The sequence below is a fragment of the Gymnoscopelus microlampas genome (genome assembly GCF_963454915.1).
Source record: "Gymnoscopelus microlampas genome assembly, chromosome: 5".
Taxonomy (NCBI): Eukaryota; Metazoa; Chordata; class Actinopteri; order Myctophiformes; family Myctophidae; genus Gymnoscopelus; species Gymnoscopelus microlampas.
Window position 1 is genome coordinate 30,846,181 of NC_139942.1, and position 18,769 is coordinate 30,864,949.

At 42.2% G+C, this 18,769-nt stretch overlaps 1 protein-coding gene across 1 annotated transcript in view; it reads left to right on the forward strand.

Moving 5' to 3' along the window:
* Positions 1-17,643, forward strand: part of LOC311045030 (contactin-associated protein-like 2) — a gene marked incomplete at both ends in the record, with an annotated part of 62,117 nt that extends 44,474 nt beyond the window's left edge. The window contains 11 exons of the mRNA XM_084056841.1: positions 1,677-1,833; positions 3,679-3,806; positions 4,892-5,062; positions 5,607-5,825; positions 8,324-8,560; positions 8,833-9,069; positions 11,030-11,163; positions 11,616-11,709; positions 15,322-15,552; positions 16,478-16,552; positions 17,444-17,643. Of these exons, the coding sequence (XP_083912967.1) occupies positions 1,677-1,833; positions 3,679-3,806; positions 4,892-5,062; positions 5,607-5,825; positions 8,324-8,560; positions 8,833-9,069; positions 11,030-11,163; positions 11,616-11,709; positions 15,322-15,552; positions 16,478-16,552; positions 17,444-17,643 (1,883 nt within the window). The remainder of the gene's footprint in view (positions 1-1,676; positions 1,834-3,678; positions 3,807-4,891; positions 5,063-5,606; positions 5,826-8,323; positions 8,561-8,832; positions 9,070-11,029; positions 11,164-11,615; positions 11,710-15,321; positions 15,553-16,477; positions 16,553-17,443) is intronic.
* Between the last annotated feature and the right edge of the window lie 1,126 nt (positions 17,644-18,769).

Below are 18,769 nucleotides of genomic sequence, written 5' to 3' on the forward strand. Positions count from 1 at the left end.
CCCCAGGGGAGGAAAAAGAGAGACTGAGAGGTTGCGATGAGAGGTCCCATCCTGTATACTATATATACTCCCCCCAAACCCCTCAACCCAGCTTTAAAGAGTTGGCTTGATGGCCTGCACCACTCTGCCAATCTAGGCTGCCAGCTGAGCTAGCCAACAGAGAGGCAGAGGGGCAGGGCCGTCATAGGTGTGAGCTAGATTTTGAATATTATCTGCACCCATAGATTATCTATCCATATTAATATTGTATTTACTAACAGATGGAAAATGTGTGTTTTTCAAATATTGCAAACAAGAATTCCAAGCTATAGTGCTTAAACAAGCGTTCATTTGATCCAGAAGATCAGATAACATAACTGTGTTTGTGCCAAACAGCAGATCTGAGTTAAATCCAGGATCCAGGATTTATTGTCACATCACACGTTTTTTTTGTTGTTTTCGGAGAGGGAGAAGCAGAAATGAGAGGGGGGACAGGGAGAGGGAGAGAAAGGAGGAAACTAAAAATCAGCATAAAACCAGCAGATACCATATGTAGCCTACATGAGGTTAAACATAAGGTGCAAAAGTGGTAACACATCGGTAGGTCCACGTAGCAGCAGGTAATGGTATGGACGTGAGATTAGACATAAGGTGCAAGAAAAAGATTACAAAAACAAACCAAAGACACTATCAATGCATAAACCTGAAAGTGGGAGGTAGTGACTGTTTGGTAGACATAGTAGAAACAGTAGATCTCTTTTTAATGGGTATTAATGAGTAATTAAAGCTTCTGCACTTTATTGACCACACACATGCACATATTGGTGCATCAAGTCTATGACTAACTTTACAAAGATGTACAGAAAATCGGGATGAACCTGTGTAGTTTATGGCTGCTCCAACAGCCAAGCAGGTAAAGAGTAACGTGAACAGACGGACAGAACCGCAGCAACAGCTGACTGAGTTTGACACCGCAGCAATGGCGGCACCACCTACAGGGCAGCGCTCCGTGGATTTGTGTATACTGTGGTTATGTGCAGCCCAGCATTGCTGTGTGTTTAAATCAAAGTCCTGTATACATTTGCATCATTGAGCCAGATCTCTCTCTCTGCTGGTGTGTGTGTGTGTGTGTGTGTGTGTGTGTGTGTGTGTGTGTGTGTGTGTGTGTGTGTGTGTGTGTGTGTGTGTGTGTGTGTGTGTGTGTGTGTGTGTGTGTGTGCGCGTGCGCGTGTGCGTGTGTGCGTGTGTATAGCCCTGAGCCAAGGTACCATATATCTGTACACTTTTTTGTGTACAGATATATGGTCATGTATACGGTATGCATTTTTGTCCATAAAAACATCAATAAAACAATGAATCAAAACACCCACCAGTGAATGAACCCTAGCACTGCTCCCCTGAGTCACTGCCCCTGTCTCTACTCACAGCAGTCTTAACTGATTTCACAAAAATGCTAATAAACAGATTAAATGTGTGAAAGTGAATACAATATACAATTGTTAGAAATACACATAAGGCACAATTACTATAAATAATATGAAGATATTGATATTCTGTGTAATTATTAATTTGTGAAGAAAGGAACATGTTTTAATTGTACCTCTCTGTCTCTTTCAACTCTCAGCCTCCTGCTGAGCTCATTGAAGTGAAAGTCACCTGATCATAGGTCTATTGTTTGTTTGTCTTCCTTTCTGCAGATGGTGTTCCATTCAGCTGGTGGGTAGGAAGAGCCAATGAGAGACATTCTTACTGGGGGGGTTCGGGGCCCGGCATACAGAAGTGTGCATGTGGCATCGAGCGCAACTGTACCAACCCCAAACACTACTGCAACTGTGATGCTGACCAGCGTCAGTGGTGCGTGCATTTTATTATTACATTTTAACGTTGTAGCAACAGGTTATACTTTTTTAGCATTGTCTAGCCTATATTATGAATATGAATATGAATATGAATATGAATATGAATATGAATATGAATATGAATATTAATGTTATCATTATTATTAGTAGTTGTAGTATTAGCAGTAATAATACTAAGTAATAGTATTACAGTATAATATACTATATGCCCATACTCGTATATGCCTATACTGTATGTCTGAGTCATAGTGACATGCCTATACAGTATATGGGCGTATCGGGTTTGTTTATGGTTACGTCTGAGTCAGAGTGACTTGGCCGTGGTTCGCTGGCCAGCCGGCCGGTCCTCCCTTAAACCAATTTTAATATAGGATGAAAATGATTGGAATGCCTTTTTTTACTTTTATTTATACAGGTAATCTCGTGGAGAAAATTAAAACCTTTAAGTGCAAGTCGAAACCTTTTTTAAGTTTAAAATGGAATTCTTTAGAAAAATTGTCAACGGTAATGTCAAGTATACCAAAAGTCAACGTCAATGGGCTAAACATTCCAGACGACCAGTATGGCTCTTTAATTATGTTTGTGGCCATTTCTGTTGTAGATTTAGAAAAATGTGATATAACTGTATGTTTTGCAGGTTTGAGCATGCAATCAATCAGTGTGCAAACTGTACATAATAGGAGTTGGCGTGCGACAAAGCCAATTCATGAAGACATTCACATTACACAGCTGGCTTGCTGCACACAGCGTAATAAAGTTACCCACTGTCTCATGGCAGGAGAAAAATGTCACGGCCAATGCTCCATTATCCTATCAGGGTACACTCCTACCACAATGTCTGCCATAGGCTCCACTTAGTATCTCTGAAACCCTTTGTAATATGCCAGCTGACTGCAGCATGGTATTGTAGTTGATAGCAGGTGCAAACATGATATAGATCATACTGCGCCGTGACAAAGCATTTTATTGCATTTTCTCTTTCAACTATATCGTGTTAGATTACGTAATCATTCTCCTTTCCTTCTACCCGACAGCCCTTTCACGTGCATATAAGATTCATAGTGCTAAGGCATAAAATTGTATTTACAGGCACAAAAATGATTTTAATGAGAACTAGCAATTACAAGACATTCGGCAGATGCTTTTATCCAGAGCGACTTACAAGGTGCAATAAGGTCAGAATAAGCAGCATGAACCCATGACTAACAGGGTAAGTGGGTTGAGTAAATAGAGTGCTAAGAAAAATGCAGAATGTGCTACAAAGTAGCAGGAGTAGGAGGTAGACGTCAAACCTAGTATCTAATATTATAAAGAACAATATAAATAGCACCTAGTGTGTGCTACTGCTAAATAACAAGTGCACAGAACAAAACTGAGAAATACTCCAGCCACGTTACACACGATCAGCAATAAGCTCAAGGTTATCGTATAGTGTAAGAACATCTATCTTTAGATTCAGCCACCAACATGTGGAAATTACCATTATGTCTTTACCACACTTTCTTGTGTGTTAAGGAGCACACCCCCCCAACCTACCTTTTCCACAGTGCATGTAATCGTACATCTATGTGACAATAACATCTCTTGAAAACTCTCTTGAATCTTTAAATCTATATCTTCCACTGTGTCATGTTTTCCTGTCCTCCCTCCCCCTCCCCCGCCTTAACATTCATCATCTCTCCTCCCCATCTGTCTTCTTCTCCCTTCCTCCGGTTTGGCCCTGCTTACCTTCGCTACCTACCCCCTCTATTGCTCTCTCGCTCTCGCTCTCTCTCTCTCTCTCTCCCTCTCCCTCCCCCCTCTCTCCCCCCCCCCCCTCCCCCCTCCCTCTCTCTTTCAGGAGGGAGGATGCAGGTCTGTTGGTATATAAAGACCATCTGCCCGTCACTCAGGTGGTGGTGGGAGACACCAGCAGGGCGGGCTCTGAGGCCAAAGTCACTGTGGGGCCACTCAGATGCCAGGGGGACCGTGAGTCACTGGACATGCACACACTCACACATATACAGTATACATTTAGGACTGGTTGTTTTAGGGATCTTTAACAACTGGTCCTGGATTAAGCAATCATACATACATACACATATGCAAACAGGCATTAGGCACAAACATTGGGCCTGATTCACTAAGCACTTCGTAAATACTTGAGAAAGAGCGGACCTCCCACAAAATTCACAGACAGAAAAAGATGAATGAATCAGACTACTAACATGGTTGCGTAAATTCCTTTACGTTCAAAATATGGGCGTAAACAGCTTAGTGAATCGGGCCCATTGACTTTCCCTCTCTCTGTACCTCTCACTCACACGTAAACACGGACACATGCACGAACTCACACAGACACGCGCGCGCACACACGCGCGCACACACGCACGCACACACGCACGCACAGAGGCACACGCACATTGACACATATATACTGACACAAATTTTGACCGTCTCTCCCTCTCTCTCTCTCTTACTGACACACTCACACACACACACACACATTCTCTACTCTCTCTCTCTCTTTCATGTAAACACACTCACGCATACACATAGGCACGCACAAAATACTTGGAATCCAGGCCGCAGGACAACATATCATGCTGAATAATTCATAATATTTATGAAACGGTAAAGTAAAGCATCTTTGAGGGTCGACTTTCAGCCCAGGGCCCTTGTCCTCTCTAATGAAGGTAGCATTTCTGTCTACAGTTCGCTCTGTGTCTCAGAGGTGGGCTGTGGATAGCAAGGAAATACACCCTCTCATTATAAAGGATATTGAATCTGACTTGCTTGCTCACAGGTCACAGAACGGTGCACCTTGCCGATTTTAGGTGAAGGAGGTTTTCTAAAATAAGTGAAAGAAGTTTTTTAAATTGCTCTGTGCCTCTAGAGCAGGCGAGTCAGATTTACTCGAGTGATGTAATCTACTGAACTTGCAAATATGATGGAATCAATAGCTAAACATCCCAGCCTTACGGCATGTGCTGAGTATCTTATGCTGAACACTGCACCAGAGAAAATTGCATTGGCGTCACCAACTCCCATTGTTTATGGTAACTGTTGTGTAGGTGACTACTGGAATGCAGCATCGTTCACCAGCCCAGCCTCCTACCTGCACTTCCCGTCCTTCAGAGGAGAGACCAGTGCTGATATCTCTTTCTACTTTAAGACCTCTTCCACTTATGGGGTGTTTCTGGAGAACCTGGGTACCACTGACTTCATACGCATTGAATTGAGAGGTAAGGGGCAATTGCCATGATGGGTTAAAAACTGTGTGTGTGTGTGTGTGTGTGTGTGTGTGTGTGTGTGTGTGTGTGTGTGTGTGTGTGTGTGTGTGTGTGTGTGTGTGTGTGTGTGTGTAGGCTAGGAGGGACATCTACTGGCAATAGAGCTCATTGCTCTGCCTCCTTGCTGCAAAGCCATTCCTACAGACTAGAGACGTGTTGTTACAGTTAGCTGTAGCAATATTCAATGTTTCTGGTGTTACAATGTAAACAACATCCATCAAAGCTACTACCCGTCCTCTATTATCTGCCCTCACATGGACATCAGTTTCCCACTTACTTACATACTGTACATACACACACACACACACACACACACACACACACACACACACACACACACACACACACACACACACACACACACACACACACACACACACACACACACACACACACACACACACACACATTGCTATGAACCCTGTAGACTTTGACCATGAATACAGACTGCATACAGAATGTTTTCAAACGTTCATTCTCTCTTCCTCTCTCTCAGCTGCCTCTGTCGTGTCCTTCTCCTTTGACGTGGGAAACGGAGCCGTGGAGCTCAGCGTTCGCTCGTCTGTGCCGCTCAACGACGACCAATGGCATCGCGTGGAGGCGGAGAGGAACGTGAAGGAGGCGGGGCTACGGCTTGACGGACAGTACAAAGAGTTCCGCTCTGCCCCCCCACAGGGGCACACCAGGCTGGAGCTGTTCAGTCAGCTATATGTTGGTGAGAAACACGCGCACACACGCACGCACAAATTTGGCTTGGAAGATAAAAAAAAAATATATATATATATATATATAAACAAAGCTTACACTTCAGTAGTGTTCAATTAGTGTTATCTTTGAATCCATGTTCAATAAAACAACAATACAATAGCACGGGGCAAACATTGCAAAGCTTCAAAGTTGAGAGAGAGTTCAACTAGCTGTTGTAGGTGTGAAATTCATCAAGGTTGAGCAACTACATGGCTTATTTCTTAAACATTTACAAACTGTCAGAGATGAGCATCAAGTCTCTGCACTTCCAACATACTCTCACTCCCAAAAGGTAGGGTGACCATATTCTGAATCTCCAAAAAGAGGGGGAAAAAGAGTGTGCGTGCGTGCGTGCGTGCGTGCGTGCGTGCGTGTGTGTGTGTATGTGATTGAATTGAATTGAAAATTCAGAACATTATTTCTCTAACAAAAAAATCTGTCACATACGCTCAGGGTTCATTGATCTTGTCGATTGCTAAATTGTGTGCTGAGAGCGCAACTTCTTCAGACACCCTTTTCTTGTCAGGGGAGGTCCCTTAGCCTTTAACTCATTCAGTGCCAAGCTTTTTTATTCATGTTTATGGAATTTTGGCTCTGAGTGCCACAATTCAAAATTCATTGTAAAAAACAAAGTGCTTAGGAAGCGAGATACAGCCTTTTTAAGTTATAGGTTAAACAAGGAGTGGATGGAGCAGCAAATCTTCAAATCATCATATCTTGGGTTCTGAACATGTTTTTCCAAAAAAAAAAAAAAAAAAAAAAAAAAAAAAATATTTTGAAAAAAAAAATATTTTTTGAATTTTTTTTTATGACGGATTTGACGGATTGTGGCGCTCTGGGCGTCAGGCCACGTGACGGATTTGACGGATTGTGGCACTCAATGAGTTAAAGTAATGCTAGGTAACTTTTTCAATAAAACTAAAGTTAAATTGTATATCTTTTGTGAGTGGCAAATGTTTCACAACACCCACTCCATGAATTTCACCCCCGAAAGCCTTTTATTTATATATTTTCTATTGAACGTGGTCGGGGTTGACTGTCCCGCGAAAATGACGTCATCTGGCCGGAAAATGGAAGCGGAAATGCACCGGTTTCCTGTTTGGCCAGGAACTACTGCACCGGTTTCCTGTTTGGCCAGGAACTACCGCATTAATAACAAAAAGGAAACTCACGCTGATTTTAACAGATTGTATGATTTGAAGAACGAAAAAAATCAGAAAAAGAAAACACAGCTCACGGTAACTAAAGCTCCACTGGCTAAGAGAAACGATCCACAGATCGTATAAAACAATTAAAAGAACGCTTTTTGAAACACTTCCGTCTTCCGGTGAAAACGAATGGAATTCTGGGTAACGCAGTAATAAACAAACGGCCTGCAGTGACGGTAATGACCAGCAGAGGCTGCTAAAAATCGTTTTTTTGAAATCTGCACTGTACAACTTTAACCTTCCGGGGCCTCACTACAAGGCAGTAGTCTCGTAACCCTGATGAGAGGGGCTAACGGGTGCTACACCTTGCCCAAGGGTGACCCGAAACTATGTAAGGCAGGGGCGTTCAGCTCCCTGAGGCTTATATGAGCCCACATACCCACCTGGGTTCATTGAGGGGGTTCCAAATGGACCCTTTACAGGTCTGTAACTCTGAGAGTGTACAAATTTGTACTCTCAGAGTTATGGGGGACCTTGAAATTAAAAAGTTTGAGAACCACATTTAAAGTATGCCTCTTGACTTCTGTATGAATATTCAGACATATCTTAGAAAAAGAGAGGTAGCTCATTCTTCAAACCATCATATCTATCTGCTTTGCCAGGTTGTGCAAAATATTCGGTCAATTTAATTTGCAGAAGAGCTCTCACCTCGCACAGCTGTCTTGTGCTTTGCAGTGTTGATATGGGCTTGAGAACCTTTATTTGCGACAGGAACATAAGTTCCAGCCTGGCAGACAATACAATCTGCTTCTTATTGGTCACGACTAAGACGAAAACAGTACTTTTTCTGCATTTCAATGGTCGACGTGCCGAACATTGCAAAGTCCACTTCAGCCCGATTAGTTACGTACCGAGTGCCGCGCTATGAGCTTGTAGATCTGCTATATATATATATATTTTTTTTTTTAAATGAACATTCGTAACTCAAATCTTTCGTAACTCAAAATATTTTGAGATGGGGTGCGCGGCCAAATACATATCATTTTGGGTGGTCCTTGACATGAAAAAGTTTGAGCACCACTGATATAGCAACATCATTTTTTTTTTCAGCCTAAGGCCTTAATGGGTTAAGAGGGTGTCACACTCATAACCTCAGACACGCCCAATTTATGGCACTTTGTGAATGTCCACACTACGGACATTCAATCACAGCTGCTGGTGTGAATTCAGTGTTAGGCCTGCAGTATATTGGGCAGTATGTTGATAACTGATGACATCCATCCATCAAATGCTTCTCCTCTCCTCCTATGACTTCCAGGTGCATCGGGCGGTCAGAGGGGGTTCCTGGGGTGTATCCGGGCCCTCAAAATGAATGGTGTGACCCTTGATCTGGAGGAGAGGGCAAAGGTCACACCGGGGGTCAGGCCGGGTTGCCATGGCCACTGCAGCAGCTACAGCATGCACTGTCGCAATGGTGGCAAGTGTGTGGAGAAGTACAACGGCTACGCCTGTGACTGCACACACACTGCATATGATGGACCCTTCTGCTCTGATGGTATACCTTAGACTGAATCTGTCTGTCTGTCTGTCTGTCTGTCTGTCTACCGTATCTATGTGTTTGTATATCTGCCCACCTGTTTGTACAACATCCTCTGGGAGGCTAAAGTCAGAGCTCGCCTCTACAACAATCTTTCTCTGCCGGTTTGTGTGTGTGTGTGTGTGTGTGTGTGTGTGTGTGTGTGTGTGTGTGTGTGTGTGTGTGTGTGTGTGTGTGTGTGTGTGTGTGTGTGTGTGTGTGTGTGTGTGTGTGTGTGTGTGTGTTTTCAGACGTGGGCGGCTACTTTGAGTTGGGCACTCACGTGCGCTACGACTTCCTCCCAGAGGCGGGCCTCCCTGCTGTGCTGGCGGGCAAGAGCGTGTCGGCCATGGTGGGCATTCCCAGCGAGGCCAACCTGACCCAGGAGGAGCTGGTGTTCAGCTTCAGTACCTCTAGTGCCCCCACTATCCTGGTGTATGTCAGCTCCAGGACACAGGACAACCTGGCTGTGGTGCTCAGGCAGAACGGTATATATCAATATAAAAAAAACGCATGCACGCACGCACAGAGGCGCACACACACACACACACACACACACACACACACACACACACACACACACACACACACACGCAAATACTCACAGTACTGGGAATAGCCGTGCTTGTGGCAAGTCAGCACACACAATATTGAAGCAGTGCACAAAGTGTATAAAGTGCATAAAGTTGCAGGGATGGAAACTAAAGTACTGGCGAGCTAGCTGCTGGAGGGCTCGTCTGAGAATGACCTAGAGCAGGGGTCTTCAACGTGTTTCAGGCCAAGGACCCCTTAGCTGAGAGAGAGAGATGAAAGAGGGACCCCCCACTACATATTATATCACATCGTGTTGCAGATTAAACGTTTTCGTAGATTTCATAGATAGTTGGATTCATGTTAATGTGTATTTTCAGACAGTTATCTTTTAACCCTCAATATTTAGTCAACTTGACCATTGGCTCTGTACTTAGTCTGCTCTTTTTCCCTCTCCAAATCTCAGAAAATAGCCGATCTACAAGCCTCGCAGCGCGAGGCGTTGTGAGCTTGCAGATCTGCTATTTTCGGCTAATGTTCCCCTATCACACAAAGATTTGGCGGACCCACTGAAGCAACACTGAGGACCTCCTAGGGGTCCCGGACCCCCTTTTGAAGACCCCTGACCTAGAGAGAGCATATTGTTGCTGTCAGGCAGAAACTTTTTTCTTTAAAATGAATGCACTACTTCGTCATACTAGTGTCACACTATATCTGATCTACAAGCTCACAACGCATCGCACCATCACACGTTCACAAACTGCTATTTTTGATTTAAGTGAAAGTGGTTAATTGTATCTGTGGGTTTTATAAATATTGAACCAATGAAAAGTATTAACAAGAGATCTCCCCGCAATGGCCAAGTGAGACATCAGGCTTCTGGGTTTCAGGCAGACACACTCTGTAGTGGACATAGTGGAACAGTAGACTACAATGATACATACTGTACTGTAGGTAAATGGTAAGAAAATATCAGGTATTGAAGTAATCAGGAACATGCAATTCAACTATTGCAATAAAACATAGAGTATCATATTTGCCACAACCAGTGTGGCACTACTCATAAAGTTACCTATTCATGTACTGTGTGGTTATTACATTTAACGTTTAAATGTGAAATATTTTAATTATGTAATTATGTATCATATCACTGTAATGTAACATTTTCCCACAGATAATGTTTGCTATGGCTTGTGAATCCAAAACCCTATAGGGTGGTCAAGAAGTATATAATCCCCCATTAAAACAATTATCACAATTATAATATCTCAATAGGGTGAAAACAGGTAAGTGGGACAAGACCTGGTCATTTATATTTTACATTATTTTAAGTTATGATTATGATCCATAAATACAAAGATGATGAAATGGAAGTGTCCCACTTTACCAGTTGTCCCACTTTACCTGCATTCATCAAACTGCTCACACCATGAAGTCTCAGTAGTGCGGAGTCAAGTACTTGTCTGAGCACATGCTAACTCCATGTATTTATTAAACTATGTTGAAATTCACACATTTCTGTTCTTGACAGGTTCTTTACTATGTTATTTACAATTATATGGATACAATTGTAAATTAATAGGCCTCAGTTACATAGTGCAAGTGGATTAACATCATTAATTATAACAGCTTCTTGAGCGTGTGCATGTAATATGTACAGTACAATACGACTAACAACAGATTATTTTTTGGGAAACTTCCAAATGTGTCCTTCTCAGATTTTTTAGACCAAACATGTTACCTACTTAATTAAGATCTAAGTGTTTGCATCTTTCCCTGTGTGTAAAATTGCAACGCTTTTCAGCAGTAATAGTTGACAGTTGACCTAAGGTCATTATTCAAACGTCTTAAGATTTAAAATGTTTTCTGCAGTAGCTGACGATGACCAAGTGTGCGTGTGTGTGTGTGTGTGTCCAGGGACACTGCAGATCCGCTACAGCCTAGGGGGACTGAGTGAGCCCTACACTATCGATGTGGACCACCGGAACATGGCCAATGGACAGCCACACCATGTCAACATCTCCAGGAATCTCAGGAACATTCGTCTACAGGTGCCACACCATTATAACAGTCAAACCTCAAGTCACACTGAGGCTCAGCATTAGAACCCTTCAAATAATGGCCTGAATGAAAATGCCCGTACTGGCCGAAATGTATATAGGGCTGAAGTGGTGCATGTTTAGTAATAGTAATCTAAATCTACAAAGTAACTTGTAGCTAAAGTTTTCAAATAATTGTAGTGGAGTAAAAGTACAATATTTGCCTTTGAGATGTAGGGGACTAGAAGTAAAATACTGAAAATTGGAAATACTCCAGTAAAGTAAAAAATACCTCAAAATTCTACTTCAAGTACAGTTCTTGAGTAAATGTACTTAGTTAATTTACACCACTGTGCATGTGCATATGTGTGTGCGCCCGTGCGTGTATGTGCGTCTGCCTGCGTGTGCCTACGTGTGCATGGCACGTTCTCATCTCTGTGGTGTGTGTTGGTTTCTGTGTGCAGTTGGATCACTACCCAGTGTCCATCTACCAGCTGCCAGAGGCCTCAGACACACAATTCAATCTGGTCAAAACCATCTTCCTGGGCAAAGTCTTTGGTAAGTACGGTACCTACTTTGTACATTCACCGGCCCTCAATTGGCCCTGAAACATTGCGAGAGATTTTATCGGCTGATAGGGGCCCCACAAATATATCACTGTTTTATAGATTGTTCAACACATATTGGAAGGGACAGTGCCATATATTGTCATCGTGGGGCCATGAATTCCATGTGGCTCCCCGGCCTACAAGCTTACAACACGTCGCGCTGCGATGCATTGTTTTCTTTGCGTGATACCGGTGTATAAAAGTATAAATTCAGCTTTATAATTGTGTGCACCACTTTGTTAGTGTCTGTGTCGGTGTGGGCAGAGGGTGTTTCATGATTTGTGCAATGAGTAAAAACAGAAGAAATAACACTCCATCAGTATTTTACGCGCTTATCTTGCCATAAATATAGCTTCTTGAATTCAAAGTGAAAAATGCTAATAAAATACAAAAATGAAAGAATGTATTAGAAACGTTACTGTCCACGTGCAGTCATCTCCTTTGATCACTGTTAAAACACCACCAGATTCCATTGAATATTCACAAAACAAAGTTTTAACTTCTGGCAGGGAAATGCTCAAAATTCATGTTAAGAATCGAAAAAGATGATGACATACGGAACAACAGACCTCTTTAGAAACATTCTTTGTGATTCTGAGCATTCTGTATCTCTTCCCAGAGGGCATTTTAACATAATTAATTAGATGAGAACAGATTGGCTGATTGTGGCTTGATGCCGAAGCCCTAGCACTCCCCTGGGTGCTTTGCTGTTGTGCATAAATTATCAGAGCCAATCTGACATCATCCTTTGGGAACACAAAGGCCTGGGCCACCTTCACTTAGCTCAGCTCCAGAGTTGCCAACTCTGCTTATTATATGCATTTTGGGATTTCCCCCCCCCTATTTGGGATATCTCTGTTGCTACAGTATATGTACATCATTTGATCCTCCTAGACCAGTGGTTCCCAAACGTTTTAGCTCGAGACCCAAAAGAGAAATTCGATGTCTCCCCGGAACTAGTGAAAATAGCAGATCTAACAGCTCACAACGCGTTGCATTATGGCGTGTTGTGAGCTTGTAGATCAGCTATTTTCATGTTTCTCTGGAAAATGTTTGAACTCTATTTAATAAAAAGGAAGAAAAGGATATTTACGTGACCCATAAAAATGGGCCCATGACCCACAAATGGGCCCCGACCCACTGTTTGTGAAACAGTGCCCTAGACAATAGTCAAGTTAATTTTTTACTATATTCAATCCATCCACCATTTGTAGTTGCTTGTCTATTGGTGTAATGGTCCCTGTCAAATACAATCAGTCATTCACTCGTTCACACTTTCAACCAGCCAATCTCACCTGCTGCCCAGCACACCACAGCAGAGAGAGAACTCAACACCTACACATTAGAACACATACTGTACACCCATACAATAAACATGTTCATATGAGCTCAGGGTCATAACACAGTCAATCTAATCTCCCAAATACAGTAATGTGTAACTTTGTATACTGTTGAAATTGATATAATATATACTGTATAGAAAAAGTGCAGCCGCGTGCATTTTAAATCATCATTGTCATCAAAATGTTAGCCATAGTTTACATCAGAAAATACTGTACACCATGGCTAAGCATTTTGACTATCTTGTTTGTAAACATTGACACGAGGACTGGTCATTCTGATGGCACTCACATGTTCATTGACAAGATTATTTACTTTGAGAGATAAAGTAAGGATTTTCTTTAGGAAGTTAGAGACTGCAGGTAATCCATTTTGTGCTGCTGTTTGTAAGAAGTGTTTTTGAGAAATGCACTTCATGTTTTGGCAAATGTTGAGGATGATTTGAGAAAGGTACCTAAGCGACTGGAAAAAAGAGAAGAAAACCTGTAAGACTTTGTGTCCAATACCGGTGTGGCCTGTGGCCAGTCTTTGAGTCACTTAAAATAACTAAGTGCAGTTTGTGAATGAAGCATTATATATACACTATTATAGACGTAGCATACATTTATTGTAAAATTATATTCAATCATCTAGTTAATTCTCCAGGTTATGCAACATAAACAGCCGAAGGGACTGTCCCTCCCGGGTATGGGAATGAAAATAATGATGCATATGCAACAGGATACATGCTATGAACCATTTGACAATGAGAAGATATCAATTTATTTTTTCTAGTATTGTTTTTCTGAATGCTAAATGGATTGCTACATTGGTACTATAGTGTTTTTGAGTATGTTGTGATTGCCATTTGGGACCTCTGTGTTCTCACATTGGAAAGGCATGAAGGCCATCCTTCCAGGATATGGGATCAATAATGTGTGAGAGACAGATAGAGAAAAATATCCACGGCATAGTGCCTATATTGCCTTAGTACAAAGGTGTAACAAATACACCCCAAAGAACATAAGTTTGACATTCACTTCAGCAGGCATTTCCTTGTTTCCTAGTTTGCTTATGGTCGGAGGTGGTTTTGTTTTGTGACACTAGACCATACCCGGTCGACGCATCCGTGGGGGGATATGCGCACATGATCTGGCAACCCGGGAGGCGACATTCTTTCACACAAACGCTAATAAGAAGCTGAGATTTGATGAAATTGAAAAACGGGCTTCACAGTTAAGTTCAGATGGTAATGGTCAATGGCTGTGTGCAAAATCAGAGCAATTGCTCCAGCCACTGAGGAGAACCGGGTAGCTTCACCACTACATTCACCACTACACCACTACAGACAAACGGACAGAGGTTACTCAAATTATAGGAGGATTGTGCAGAAAGCTGCATGAGCCATGATTGGTCTACTTTTATGCTGGCATACTTACAGTACATAGACACATAGTGTAGATACATTTACATACACCCAAACTATGTGGGGGTCCTTGACTCCTTGACATTAAAATGTTTGAGAACCACTGCCTACAACATGGAGAAATTAGACATGGTCGAATCAGGTGTATACCAGCCTTGTTAGGAGTTAAAGTTCATACTGGAGCCACAAACCACCAGGAAACAAAGGTTGCAATCAAATATCCAGTTTATTTAGCCGGATAATGATGAATAGGGTTGACATTGGGTTTCATGATGATGCCATGGTTCTAAACAAAGACACAAAGAAACAAATTATAATATCATGCCAGATAAAATATCAAACATAGATATGGCCTTTAAATTATATTATACATTAAGGTATATCATCAAAATAATAATAGGCCAAATATTTACTTCAGGATATTAAACCTCTAAATATCCATATAACTCAAGTTCATCAATATAATCATATAATCCACATCACTAGAAGTAAAACACTGGAACTTACATTATACCAGGTTTAACAGACGCATGGCAAACATCAGTGGTACATCAGCAGCACACGGCAAACACAGGCCGGCTGCATGTGTTTGGAAACAAAGGAGAAGGGGGGAAATGGGAATCCAGTCCTGCTTTTATAGTGGGAGGAAGTGAGGTCACCACCACAGGTACCAGTCTGAATCCCATTGTGGTGTCTCCTTGTGGAGCGGAGGGGAAATGAACCTTGCAGTTTCTGACAAGCCTGGTACAACAATAACATTTGTAATACAGTTTCACGTAATTTATCCTCCAACGTCCTGTTTTCTGTGTCTTCCAGAAACAGGGCAGATCGACCACATCCTGATCGAGCGCTACAACACACCAGGCTTTGTGGGCTGTCTGTCACGAGTGCAGTTCAACAGCGTGGCTCCCTTGAAGGCCGCCCTGCGGTCCGGCCTGGCCGCCCCCGTCACCACGCATGGCATTCTGGTCCAGTCCAACTGTGGAGCCTCGCCCCTCACCATCTCACCCATATCCTCTGCCAACGACCCATGGCACATAGACACTGGTGAGGACCGACGAATACACACGTGGATACAAGTGTAAAAACTGACCCGTAAGAGTTGAATGAACACTCTGGATTTGACTGATTTTACATTTTGAGCTTGAACACCGCCCTCCCGTTTCTTAGTCCACTTCTTCTCGGGTGCCTCTGTGTTTATTCCTACTAACAACAACACTACATGTTTAACAGATTCTGTTGTTAGTACATCTATGTACAACACACACACACACACACACACACACTGGTCATACCCATTTAAAGATTTACCCATTTAAAAAGCTCACAGGCGATAACAGATTGGTGCAGTGTACAGTTGCACCCCTATGGAGAATCCATCTGAGCAGCCATATTCCTGGTCCACGCACGCACGCACGCGCGCGCGCACGCACGCACGCACGCACGCACACACACACACACACACACGCACACGCTCACACACACGCTCACACACACACACCTCCCCCATCCTCCATACTAAAGAGGCGTTGTGTTCTATGTATAGCATCACTTCTCTCTACCACCTCCACCTATCTACAGTATCTATCTGTCTGTCTGTCTGTCTGGCTGGCTGTCTGATCATGTGATTTAAAATGCGGTACACTCTAGCTCTGGGTGCAGGTTAACTTTATTATCTGTCTGTGGTCTTCAACTGGGTTTTCTGAAGACCTAGACGTAGACTACGGACGAACGGTATTTTGGACCATAGCTTCTAAACTAATTCAAAAACCATGACAAATATATTTTGAGAGTCGAAATGTATTCAATCAACACCTTTGGTCTTATTTTGATGCAATAAAAACATTAGAATTCAGCTGTATTTTGTGTTCCAGTAGGGTTATAAAATGGCTCTTTTATTCTTCTTCAACATTATATTCCACATGGTCTGAAAAGTCCAAAACGTCTCAGTTTGTTGGGGTTGTGCTTACAGCTGGTGCCGTCTTCCCCTTCGGTGAGGAGAAGGTCAATGGAGATGGAGTGGATCGTAACTCGGCTGTCATCGGGGGTGAGTCCACATGCTTCAAACTGCTGCATGAGGTTGTGCCTGGACTTATGATCTAGATGGGTGGTAACCTACAGTAAAGTTTTTTTTATACCCATTCCACACAAAATGAATAAAAATAAAACAACAAAATCAAAACCAGCTTCATTCCAGATACATATTGTAATTTGGTTTTACTGTAGCATAGGCTGGCACTGTAGCCACGGCTGATGAAACTGAAAATATAAATCTCAATAAGATTGAAGCCCACGACCTGTCATCAGGTGTGTGTGTGTGTGTGTGTGTGTGTGTGTGTGTGTGTGTGTGTGTGTGTGTGTGTGTGTGTGTGTCTCTCTCTCTTTTCAATACAAGATTTTTGTTTTGGTCAATGAATTCAGTTGCTTATCAGTCATCATTGCCCCCTGCAGGCCGTAAAACAAAACATTCCCATTGTCAGGAACCAAGTTGGTTAGTGAGAGGCACAGGGATGTAGTTTCTTTAAAATAATGTCCTTTTGTCTATTTATTTTTCACCACAGATTTAACAAACAATAATTGTGAGCCCAAAAACAAATTAAGTTAAAATAAAGGGACTGAATAGATCACTGAACAGATCTTAACTTCACATGACTGATCTAACCAAACTGAGGGGGATAGTGGGTGATCAGTGCACTCTTAACACATACAAACACATTTACAAACCTATAATGTTTACCAACATTGACGATGTAAACAAACCTATTTCAGCCACAAATTACAGCAAATAATGTACTAATAATTAACTAACTACAAATGCAAACTCTGCTTTTATAAAAATGTCTCCACAGCTCCCCTCTTTTTTATAATTGTGGAGTTACCCATTGTTTCTGTTTCAATCACTGATGCTTTTAAGACATTTTCATATCTTTGTTCCCAGGAATCATCGCCATGGTGATTTTCGTCGTCCTGTGCATAATGGTGTTTGTGATTCGCCACATGTTCCGTCACAAGGGCTCCTACCACACCAACGAGGCCAAGGGCGCCGAGTCGGCGGACTGCGCGGATGCTGCCATCATCGTCAACGACCCTGCCTTTACAGAGACCATAGATGAGAGCAAGAAGGAGTGGTTTATCTGAGAAACTAGAACCATGACTGACATCCTGACATTACAGTGTTGCTAATTAAGCTAATGGAGGAACGAGGAAGTGACCTGTGCTCCTTGTGGAACTCACAGTTTATGTAAAAAAAACCTAAACAAATGTATCAGCAATGCACACCGTGACATTACAATGTTGTTATAGGGAATAGTGGGGAGCCATGACTGACTGTAGCCCCCTTGAGGATTTGAAGGAGTGGTTTATCTTAGCATTATCTACAACGGACAACCTGACAGTAGGCCAGCGTGTTCACATATTGGAGTCAGGTATTGAGGTTGTTGGTGCCAATTCCTGACCTAGGATTATTTTGAGGGTAAGTTCTCCTGGAAGATACCCACACCCCACCTTGGTTGCTGTGTGTGCGTGTGCACGTGTGCGTGCGTGCGTGTGTGTGTGTGTGTGTGTGTGTGTGTGTGTGTGTGTGTGTGTGTGTCAGGGGCTATTATAATTTATGTATATTTGTCCATCTACAACAATTTGTTTACATTGTCAAAATTGTGAAATAGATTTAGTTTTAGTTTTAATATTTCAATGGAGGTTTGGCATTATTGCTTCTGGTTTCATGCTCCATGGTTATAGATATCAATTGATATCAGGATTTGAAGCAAACGTTTGACTTTCAGAATTTTATTGAAATGTTTTTGTTTGCCTTCTAGTTTCAGGCATTGATTTATTCTTATAATAGCCTTTGTGTGTGTGTGTGTGTGTGTGTGTGTGTGTGTGTGTATAACCTAGCTCACTTTCGAGATGGGGTTTTATGATTGTGAAGAAACCTAAATTAAAAAACAAACACACACATATCCTACACGTGTGCTTCTAGAGCCATTATTTGGACAGCCTCCCATTGGACTGTGAATGGGAAACAAAGAAAACTCTTACACTTTTATTTATTTTTGCATCTGCATAATAACTGACAATGTGTCTTAATGATTTTTTGAGCTTTGATTGTAGAGATTTCAATGCCTGCATCTTTAAGGTTGAGCACATATTGTACACTATTCTACTATGTTTTTGCCAAATGTGATAGTGGGATAATTCAGGTTTTAAAGATGGACATTTTTTTTTGCCTATAATAAAGGCCTGCTTCTGTGTTTTGGAAATATTC